The sequence below is a fragment of the Choristoneura fumiferana genome, chromosome Z (genome assembly GCF_025370935.1).
Source record: "Choristoneura fumiferana chromosome Z, NRCan_CFum_1, whole genome shotgun sequence".
Taxonomy (NCBI): Eukaryota; Metazoa; Arthropoda; class Insecta; order Lepidoptera; family Tortricidae; genus Choristoneura; species Choristoneura fumiferana.
The window spans coordinates 13323073-13335101 of record NC_133472.1 but is presented as its reverse complement, the minus strand read 5'-3'; the positions used below and the strand labels follow the sequence as shown (position 1 = coordinate 13335101).

The 12029-nt window shown below is 36.5% G+C and overlaps 1 protein-coding gene across 1 annotated transcript in view; it reads right to left on the bottom strand.

Annotated features, from left to right (window-relative positions):
• The window catches only part of LOC141428023 (ATP-binding cassette sub-family C member 4-like), a 34755-nt gene extending 24133 nt beyond the window's left edge, over positions 1-10622 (bottom strand). The window contains exons 1-5 of the mRNA XM_074087704.1: positions 10063-10622; positions 2923-3054; positions 2353-2557; positions 881-1106; positions 704-801 (exon numbers count right to left, since the gene is read on the bottom strand). Of these exons, the coding sequence (XP_073943805.1) occupies positions 704-801; positions 881-1106; positions 2353-2557; positions 2923-3054; positions 10063-10274 (873 nt within the window). The 5' untranslated portion in view covers positions 10275-10622. The remainder of the gene's footprint in view (positions 1-703; positions 802-880; positions 1107-2352; positions 2558-2922; positions 3055-10062) is intronic.
• Positions 10623-12029: the final 1407 nt, after the last annotated feature.

Here is a 12029-nt window from a genome sequence, read left to right as displayed (position 1 = left end):
CAATAATATTTAAAACTTATTAGGTGACACAACGGCGTGACCCCGTTAAGCCACCGTCCCTGACGTCTGTGGCATGGTATGACCTCAATGCAATTTTTCAGGTTTTTTGTCCAGCCCATTGCGTTATGTTGCTTTTATACCCAACCCTGTTTTTCTCATTTCATATATTTATTATATTTATTAGCAAAAAGCTACATGTTTTGCATAAAAATAATTTTCTCAAACATGACAAGAAATATTGCCGTTGTGTTACAAATAATAGGCCGAGAAGTATTGTTCTGCAACGCTGCGGCTCGCCTGCCTGCCCGCGGTCACTCTAGCGGCCTGCAAAGATATTTCATACAACTTTGCAGGCCGCTGACCGGCAATGCGACCATCTTTTGTTTCAACGTGCTCGGCAGCCGCCGCGCGCACTCGCTCCGCAGCCGCCGCGCCAGCAGCCAGCGCGACGAGACTAACGTAACGCCATGCTTGATTTCTTGTTTTTTTTTTTATTTTATGTCATGTTTGAGAAAAGCATGAAACAAGCCTCGGCCGGAACTTGGGGTTGCCGGCCACGCATCCCTATCCGGCCTCGCCTATATCTGCTTGGCCGGCAACCCCATAGTTCCCGGCCTCTACAGTAATGTACTATTAAAAGACGCTATAAGCTATGTAATAAACGAACCTTTATTTTTGCTCGTCTGTGTAGTTATTTACTCACCTGTATGCCGTTGATTACTTCGCTCATAGTTTTAACTCTGTCGTCTGTTTTTTCAGCTGTACGAAACCGAACCTTGGCGATGAGCCGGCTAAGGCCACCTGAAACAGTTATTATTTCATAACGATCCGGCATTACCTCAGTTCCTTTTATTAGCCAATAGTGATTATAGAAACATACTTTGTATTGGAATAGCTATAATGAGCAAAGCAGCCAGGCCGATCAGTGCCGCGTACCCCGCTTGCATGAACCCCAGGTAGCTGACCGCGATCAGCTGTATAGGTATTATCCAAACGAAATGCAAAAAAAGAAATGCCATGTCAAACCGCAGCAAATCGTTTGAAAGTATATTGATTACTTTCCCCACCGTCGTTCCTCCGAGTGCACCGTTGTTCATAATCATTATCTGAGGAGAAGAAAAATATGATGATTATCTGATATTTAATACCCTACCACTAATACCCTATTTAATATAATGTACTGAGCGGCAAAAAATCTGGCCCTAAAATGTATGCAGTAAGTAATACTTAATAGATAACTTTGTATGTATGTAGAGTGGACCAAATTTTGTGCCTCTGACTGAGTATACGTATTTGTTTGTTTACGAATTTTGTAACATTTTGAGCGGTCGATCTCATGAATTGATATTTATACTTTAGAATAAATACTTGTCGATAAATTTTAGTTAAGTACCACCGTCAACAACTAAAAAATACGCTTTAATGGTAAACCTTCCTGGGAGTAGTCACTCCAGACCCATAATCAGACCCTGAATATCATTATTGGTAGACCCTAAGACAACTCGCCTAGGCCACGTTGTTCTGACTTGGAGTTCCAGTGTCCAGAGGGGCTACAACGAAACTCGCAAATCGAAGTTCGTATCGCACCGTCCCTTTCACTCGCGTATTAAATGACATAAGCGTTAGCGGGACGGCAACATACAAAGTTCGAGTTTTGCACTTCATGGTATAGGGCCAGCTTTCGGCTCAATCATCAAAACAGCACGATAGTATTATATTATTTTATTGGTATCAAACCAAGCACTATTGCCTAGTTTCGTGTTAAAACTATACTGGTAAAAGTGGGTGAAAATCAAGTTCAAAGGTTCCGTACATATGTAAATATATGTAATACGTGGATTGATAGTACAAGTGAAGCTAATATATATCTATAAGCATGGAATGATGATTAATATAAGCGTGCTAAAAATATGTGCAGATGTTGATGTTTACCTAATTAAATTACTTATTTAAGGGCTATAATAGTGCATTACTGTAGAGGGTGTCAACCCCGCGTTCCGGCCGAGGCTTGTATAGTGCTTTTCTCAAACATGACATGAAATAAAAATAAAAAAACAAGAAATGAAGCTGGCGGGACGCTATTCTCGTCGCCGTGTTGTGAGCGCGCGTGTTACGCTGGCTGCTGGCGCGGCGGACAAGGGCGGTGGTGCTGGCGGCGGGCGCGCGCCGTGCCGTAGCTCACGTTGAAACAAAAGACGGTCGCATTGCCGGCCGAGGGCGGGAAATTTGTATGAAATCTCTTTGCAGGCCGCTAGAGTGACCGCGCGCAGCGCGATACTTCCCGGCCTATTACTTGTAACACAACGTCAATATTTCATGTCATGTTTGAGAAAAAACATTATCGTAACCGACCTTTCTGAACATCAATGAACTCGTAGCAATTCTGAGTTTCATTCCAAACTGTTGGCAGAAAAGATTTCCGTGATGGTTCAAAAAAGCTGCCAGCCAGTTAGTCATGATCATGCCAGCTGCGTAGTAGGCGGCGGTCTGGGCGGGCATGGTCGAGTCCACTTGCCAGTACGATAGGAGCTCCGCGAAAAGGAGCGGACTCACTGTTCTGTTGAAATATGAACGTTTCACAATACAATACATCATTCTTTATTGAACACCTCAATCAGTACAAAAAGTTTACAAAAAACAAAATGCAGGGTAGACAAAGGTCTAGTCACTATTACTATTAAAAGCTTTATGTCAGTCAAATCAAGTTTTAAAGAACTTATACATATTATAATACATCAAACAAAAATAATAAATTCCGGTTCCAAAACCAATAAGTGTAGATTGCAATTTTACTGATTTGCTGAGAAACGTCAAAAAAGTTTGCAAAATCAGCAAGCATTTCGCTCCCAGGGCACAATAAAGTTGATATATCTTGTAAACAGGATTATATTCGCACTAGGATATTTACAATTTACTGCAAACCTTAATGCGACTCCACAAAATTGCAAGATTCCACCGGGTATGAAGGACCATCCGAAAGCACTTATAAGAGCTTTTGAAAATGACGGCTTTCTGCCAGCTACTTTTGCGTTCAATTGTTCGGTTTTCCATGTTCTGCAACAATATGATATTTTTAACATTTGTACTTATAAGTTGTAAGATTATCCATACTTAATATTATAAATGTGAAAGTGTGTGTGTTTGTATGTACTCGTATGTTTGTCCGTCTTTCACGTCGAAACGGAGCGACGGATTGACGTGATTAACTGTACCCACGAAATTCTAACTCTAGGTGTCCCAGGAAGTAGACTCAAGCGATAGTCCAGAGCTAGAGGACCTCAAAGTCATCCCGAATCACCCCCATTTATGTTCCGTGATTTTTCGTAGTTTAGGATTTATAGGCTTTTTTCTAATTTTCTACTAAAATGCGACCACTGAGATTTGTTTGCTCATACTGACTGCAATAATTGAGATAATTGGCTGTTTTTTTATGTGAAGTTGAGTAACAGGGTCATATGACTTGTTATAAAAAAGACGTACCTAACGCTAACCCAACTGTTACAAAAAAAAACATAAAGTGACCGAAGACTAATTGCTACAGTGACTAACTCTTTTTTCGAACCAACTTTTAAAACTTCCTTACTTTTGTTAGTCTTGGGATCCTATCAAAAATTTTAATCAAAATGTATTGGGTCGAAAATACTCACACATTTTACTTACTAAAGCTAATAAAACTGCAAGGAAGCTCGGCCTTATCTAATAACATTATGAAAGAACCGGCCAAGAGCGTGTCGGACACGCCCAAAATAGGGTTCCGTAGCCATTATGAAAAAAATAAGTAATATTTTTCTAAGGATTTCGTATTTTATACGGAATCTTCAAATTTTAGGTATATTTCTTAGGCCTCTAGGTTGACAACGCATCTACAATACCCCTGGTGTCACAGATGTTTATGGGCGGTGGTGATCTCTTACCATCAGGAGATCCACTTGCTCGTTTGCGATCCAGTCGAATAAAAAAAAACACCCGGTATTCTTCTCTACTTTCGTCGGTACTCCTCCAACGCTGAAATCCCAAATATTACATACTCGTACGTGTAGTGAGTCGATGAAATATTTAACTTATTCGCTTGAATCATCATCATCATCATCAGCCGGAAGACGTCCAATTCTGAACAAAGGCCTTCCCCTTAGATCGTCACAAAGAACGACAACTCGCCACTTGCATCCATCAACTGCCGCCAACTCTCACGATGTCGTCAGTCCACCTAGTGGAAGGCCTGCCAACGCTTCGTCTTCCGGTTCGTGGTGACTCAAAGACTTTTCTCCCCCAACGGTTATCTGTCCTTCGAGGGATGTGACCCGCCCATTGCCACTTCAACTTGCATATTGTTCGAGATATGTCGGTGACTAGTTTTTCGGCGAATTTCCGTAATCCGGATTCTATCGCGCAAAGAAACTCAAAGCATAGCTAAGTTAAATAGCGAATAGCAAAGTTGGCATCGTAACAATGAAGTACGTAGCAAGTATTGATAAGGTAAACGTATCAGGGACGGTGCTCGTCAGCGTCACAGTAACAATAGTTGCCATTTCAAATTATACGGTGACTGAAGGGTGTCCTTTATTGGACATTAGCGTATCGAGCACTCGGACGTTTATCTTACTATAAAAACGAATGTAGTAATCAACGAACGATATCACTACGTTATCTATCGATTTTAATGTCACGCCCGCTTTATCTAAGTCTAAGTAGGTACCTACATATTTTTCATTTTATTGTTTTTAGTGTTCAGTACATTAAAAATAAAAACGAAACCCTTACAAGATTATTTAGTTGTCCGTCTGTGCGGCAGTCTGTCACAACTGTTTTCCCAGAAACAAGAATATTTAAGTGTGAAGTTGAAATTATTAGGTAGGTACTAGCCGTAACCCGCGACTCCGTCCGCGTAATTTTCGGTTTTCACTACCCCGAGGGAACTATGCAATTTTCCGGGATAAAAACTATCCTATGTCCTTTCCCGGGACTCAAACTATCTGTATACCATATTTTTTCTAAATCGGTTCAGTCGCTTAGACGCGATGAAGTAACAAACAAGCAAACAGACTTACAAACTTTCGCATTTATTATATTAGTGGGACTAAGTATTACTTTATTGTCCCTTGCTCTTGTAAAAAAATATGTTATTAAGTATATAAAACATAAGGAGGCTAGATTTGGACAAATCACTATAAGTAACAAAAACAAAAATTGATAATAATGTCAGAGCCTTGGAGCCACAATATAACGGAAATAGATGATATCGTGACCAAAACAAAAACTCTTAATACGGTGGGCAGGACATTTGCGATGCATTAAGAAAACAAAAATTGATAGACAAAAGACATAATAGAATAGAACAAGGTTTTCAATGCAATACAATGACTCTTTATTGTACACCACAACTCGTTCACGAAGAAAAAAATTACAAAGTAAGCAATAGGTGGCTTTCTCGCTTGAGATCGATCTTTTCCAGGCAACCTTTTTCAACCGAAAGAAGTAAGTAAGAACTACATTACAGCAGATTGTGCATGTTCCGCAGCACATTAAAAAATTAAAAAGCAACAAAAATACATTTACACATATAGTATTTAAGCAAACGTACATATAATACATGTATAAAATAAATATAAGCAGTGGGCTAAACCACGGATAAACAGCAACTATATAAACTTTTTTAAATCTCGATTTAAGGCTTAAACTGACAGTTCTTGTATGAATCTGACAGGACTTAAGACCACTTAAACATAGATTAAAATGCCTGCAAGTGGACGTTAAGGACGTTATTAAGTACTATTTATTAATAGTCATTTAGGGGCTGTTTCACCATCCATTGATTAGTGTTAACTAGTGGTTAGGTGTGATGCCGTCTCTATTTGTTTTATCCGAATAGACATCACATTTAACCGTCGGTTAACGCTAATCAATGGATGGTGAAACAGCCCCTTAGTGTATGTTTTATAATTTTAGATAACAGTTTCGAAGTTATTCAACAAAATAGGCGCTAAATAACCATCTTCGAAAGTGATAGGCCTTATACCTGTAAATTAGAAAATAACCTATAAGAAGTATATGGTAACATTAGACATTTTTTGTAATGTCTAGGAAAGTACGGAACACTCCAGGCCACGCGAGTTTAACTCACACTTGTCTGGTCTTTGATAATTATCTGAAGGTTAATTCATATATTTACGGCGCTTGAAATAAGAGATATTATTGCTCGCACATGGTGTTTTTATATTATCACAAAAATCATTATCATACAAGAAATCAATTGGAAGAATAAGTCATAGTAAAATAAACTTTATATTCCTGGATTCGTGTCTAATAAAAGCGTGCCATAAAGTTTTATTGTTTAACGTGTTCATTTTCATATTGTACGTACACAATGTACAAGATGTTTTAACATATAGATACGTATGGGAAATCGAAAAATCTCATTCCTTTGATTTCTCCAACATAAAAAAATCTTAATCTTAATAAATGACCTTTCACATTAGATTTAAAGTTAATCGGAAATATTCCAGCACATTTTTGGATTAGCTTACGATTGAACATACCTGTAAATGTTTTTCACGATTTTTTAACGTCAATGGCTTAATTTGTAATCAAATAACTATTTTAATGGCATACCTTTACAGGGAGCTCAGTCAAACTAAGTCTGCTAAAATATTCTGATTTTAATAAATTGAATAGGTATGTGCTGGTTTTTTTTTGTACCGTTTTGTTGGCATAGTTTACACATATATTTGTGCAAAATTACAGCTTTCTAGCATTGATAGTCCCTGAGCAAAGCCGCGGACGGACAGACAGACAGACATGGCGAAACTATAAGGGTTCTATTTTTGCCATTTTGGCTTAGGAACCCTAAAAAAGATTTAAGTACGGTCTTAAACAAGATAAACTCCAAGGACCTCAGCTTCGTGAAGCTCATATTCCGCGTAGTTGAGGCGCTTTGTTATATACTTTGACAAAGTCCTTAACTACTTGGTACTTATTTTTAAAACATTACATATATTTGGTCTGCTCGGACTAATACGAGTATTTACACAAATAGTATATTTTTCTTGTAAAAATCTTTTGTTGTTATAGGTACTATTCAATAATTATGGCTCTTGAAATATGACCAAAACGCACCCAAAAAATTTGTTGTACTCCTCGGAAACATATTATATACTTATATACTTAAAAAAACAAACCGTTTTCATTGTGCGCGATTAGTTAAGTTTAATGGTATTCATGTAAGTAAATAAATACTTACACAAAACTTAATCCTATTTAGTTCTAGTTATCTCGGAGAGAACAAAGAAATACAAACTTTTAATTCAATAAATTGTTAATATTTCACACAGTATTTATTATATTGAATTGCCTAAAGTAGGTTTCTTAAAATACTTCAAGGAAAATAAATAAATATTGAAGCACAATGCTAATACATAACTAGGTACATATTGTAAATATTCTTAAAAATATATTAACAAATATATATACAAGGTGTTAATGAAATAACTGAATACCAGAAAGTAGTTTGCTCAGAACCGAGAGTAGATTCGATTACTCTATGTTGTAAATCAGGTTGTGTTTGTGTTTTTAAATCCCTTTTTTATTGTGCAAAGCCTAAAAGTTACGACTGCAACAGGCGCCAGTTAAATATTTTAGCGAGTTAGCATACTATTTCGATAATTTAATACTGGCCGGTTTGCTGTCACTGTGTGATTTTCTTCTAAAAACGTCAAAGCGTAACTGACAAAATCAAAGCATGAGTGTAATAATGTAACTATTGATTCTTATCCTTTAACCCTTTACCAAGTCAAGGGATATATTCCACTCACATCTTATATCGGTAACCGTAGTTAGGTTTTAACTCCAAACCACCTACAAAATATTTTGTCAATCCCTGAAAATATTATTTTATGATCTTCATTCACAACACGCTTCTACATTGCGTAATATATCTTTGGCAGCCGTTTAAATTCACTTGAACGCTAATTTCAGTAAACTACGGAGAAATTCGAACACTTTCCATAATTTCTATGAAACAGAAGTACATAGGTCGAACAATTTTTTGATTGCTAAATATTCATGCATTATTGTGTATGACCAGAATTAGGATGTGGTTTGACATTATCCCATGGCCTTATTAGAGTTTAACTGTGTGGGAGCTATTTTTCCCATGGCCCGGTAAATTGTCTTGTCATGTCATAAAAACTCACGTAAGTAATAAAACAGTTTTTGTGTTCAACCTAGAACGAATTCATGTACCAAAGAGACCCAAAATCTAATCGGGCCATGGGAAGAATAGTTCCCACACAGGAAAATTCTAGCCAGGCAATGTGATAGAGTCATCACACATCCTAATTCTTGTCCTATCACAAGGACGCAGGAGTATTTAGCAAAATATATGATTATATTACCTTACAATCATTAAAATCATGAAAATAACAAAAAATGGTTCGATATATCTGCTTGTGTTTTTCTTAAATTCAGTAAAGTGTTCGAATTTGTAAACAAACCACTAACATCACTGGTCAAGTGGATTTAAACGGCTGCTAAAGATATATTATTGGATTTTAAAGCGTGTCATGAATGAAGATCATAAAATAATGTTTTCAGTGATTGATATAATGTTTCGTAGTAGATTTGGAGTTAAACCTTGACTATTATAACCGATATAAGATGTGGGTGGAATATATCCCTTGGCCTGATCAAGAATATAATAAGACAAAATCTAGTATGACAGTTCATTACTTAGACAGGCGATGGGATAACCGTAACCCACATATTTATTTCTGGTTTAAAGGAAGATCTCCGACTTTCATAAATACATTTTTTACAAGGCGTTCAATACGGTTGCAACAGCATATAAAGTACGTATTAAGACACGCTGGTTCTTCGGGGCATGGTAAAGGGTTAAAGTAAGAGTTAGGCCACTAGTGTCTTAGAGACACAACTGCTTAGAGAAATTAACTTCATTTGACCTGTAGATTCTCCCCTTAAAGTTAACGGATATCAAAACTGACATGCGGGGTGCAAAGTAGGAGGTGGGGGAACCACGAATTAAACAAGGAATTCTTCGGTGGACCAACTGTCCTAATTACTAGTGAAATTTACGGATTCGTGTATTGCAATGTGTATTGAAATGCAAAAATAAATAAATATGCGTTACGAAACCTGCTGCGTAGTGTTAACTGCAAGAACAATGGCAAAAACAGTGATCACAAATTCTATATTTCCACAAGAAAGACGTTTTGTATGGCGTCGATGTCACTGAAGTTTGACGAATTACACGAGCTTCAATGGTGTGGCTCATTATGAATTATTTGTGATCTTCACATTTAGTTTCTTTTACATCTTGGACATATTGAGGCAAAACTAATTGTTTTCCTTTTATTGTTGTTTGTGGTTGGAAAGCGATGTCGTATAGTATAGTGTGCTCGGAATCCAGTTTTATAATTAATTTGGCCATGTTTAACTGAAAATACACATAAAGTGTATTACTACAGCCGTAAGTAATCGTCTGCTTTATAATTTTATTATATAAAATGCGTTATGCGATTTAATTTGTTAATTTTATTTATTACTTCTTGTGAAGACAGTCATGAGAAAGTCCGTGTCCTGAAATTAATTGATTGTGCCATTTTAGACGGGAAATAAAAAAGGTCAACGTTATTATCGACACTATAGATTTACATGATCAAATAGAATACGATATTTCATTTAACTATTTGTTTGTTTACTTATACTTCGTATGACAGCCAACGATTTTATATTTCAAAGTCCGCCGTAATTGTAACCGCTAGGTGGTGCTGTCATCGCGCACCCAGCGAAAAAAGATAAATATACTAGGAACCTAAATAAATTTTCGCTTTACAGCAGCAGTGCGTTAAAAAAATCATGCTTAATGTTGGTCTTAAAATTTAACATGCATTAGGTATCATTATTAGCTTTTGTTTTTATTTGTTTCATTTTTAATTTCGTGGCGTGAACATTTGACGTGATTCATCTACCTACTAAGGTTTAGTCCACAAATAAACTGAACTAGATTGTTACAATTATCAAAACAAATAAATATTTTATGTAACCTACCGCTCTAGTTTGTCTCCGACCGCCTTAGAGTCATACATCCTTTTTGCTGCCACTAAATCACACTCTTCGAGGTCTCTGCGATTACCATTGTAGAAAGCAGGAAACATCCACAGAAATAAAATTCTGGAGAACAATCCCGGAGGTTCTTTGAATGAAGTTGCATCTGCCATTTTCTTTGGAGGGTCGTCTACTTTATTTTGTTTCTTTGCCATTTTGGAAATTTAATTTTATTATTTGGTATATTTAATATATTTGAAATATTATTATGACACAGCACTGAATAACTTCATTATCTTTTGTTATTATTAATACTATACTTCGTGTGTATGTATGTCTCCCGGATTTACAAACACACGAACTTTAGACGGTGTATGGAGCACGTCTGCCCACGAGGCCTGACGCTTCGCTGCTATTCTAATATATAGTGATTATGAACGCGCTGTTACGTCACGGTTAATGAAAATGAACATATCAGTTATATTATCAGCTGTAAACGTCAAGAAGGAACACGTCTTGACGCGTACAATTTCAGCATGTATCCCACTAGCTAATCACAGACATTGGTAGGTGTTTTCTGTTGGAATGAGAGTTTAGAATTAGGTAACGCTAAGGAATATACTTAATATATTATAACGCTCTAACAGTTAGCATTGTTATTTAACTAATTAAGCGTACAGTTCCAGTACGTTTAAACCTATTGTTCAGCTAACTTACCTCAAAGATTGTAATCAACAGTGCAATAGTCCCTAATTACATGTACTTACTTATGGTAAAGGCATTGGTTATCTTTATTTATTTCATTAAATTACAATACATTGTAAAATAACCTAAAAAACCGTAACCCTTAACCTAGTAGGGTACTACAATCTTTGTGTCACTTAAAATTAGGTTTTGACTCGAATCAAAATCAGTATGATCGATGTAGATAAAGCTGGTAATAGTGTCTGTCCACTTTCCCCGCAAGCAGACACAAAATTAATGTCAGTTTTACCGGCTGTGGCCTGTAACACGGGCAAATAATTAAAACGTAGGTCGTACTCGTAAAACTCAACAACATTAGTTCAGCGACTTTTAAAAATAATTCGTTTTCTTTTCATTCTTATTACACTTTAAAGTTTATTCAAAGAAAGAAAATTATAGCGGTTAAGATTCATCATCATCATCCGGAAGACGTCCTCTGCTGAACAAATACCTTCCCCTTAGAACGCCACAATGAACCACAACTCGCCACCTGCATCCACCGGTTTCCCGCAACTTTCACGACGCGGCTAAGATTGCTTGAGAATTATTAGTAGTTTAAGAGTAAATAGCAGCATAAGGTATAAAACATACCTAAACTTGGAAGATTCCGTACACAACACGAAATCCTTAAAAAAAATTGATTTTTTCGTAATGGCTACGGAACTCCATCTTGTTATTTAATGTTAAGGCAGCCAGGCAGTAGTTTTAATTTTTTCAATTATTGTAAAAACCACGCCATCGTTATTGTGTCAATACCACTCCCCAACTTAAAAGTAACATTTAAAAAATAATATTATATTATATCGGAATTATTAGGTCGAAAAAAGGCTGCATTATTTAGCTGTTTTTTATTGACAATGTTTTATTGTTTATTAAACAGAGCGAACAAATTAATGTTCAAACCGTTCGTGCTTATAAACCCATAATATTGTCATATTTCGTAACTTTATGTTTCGTACACTTTGATTATTTTGTTCGTTAAAATATAAAAATAGGCCAACTGTGGCTGAGTAGCGTGCATTTTTTTCACAGGCCTTTATCTCTTTCTGTGGGGCAAAAAATCCGCATTGCGTGCATCCGTACCTACCTTCAACGGACTCCGTCACATAAAATAATAAATGGTGGATAATCCATAGTGAATTCATGGGATGGGATAGCTACTTTGGATAGCTATCACCTTCATCTTTTTAGTCGCCCAATCTATCCTAATTAAAAAAAAACGATGC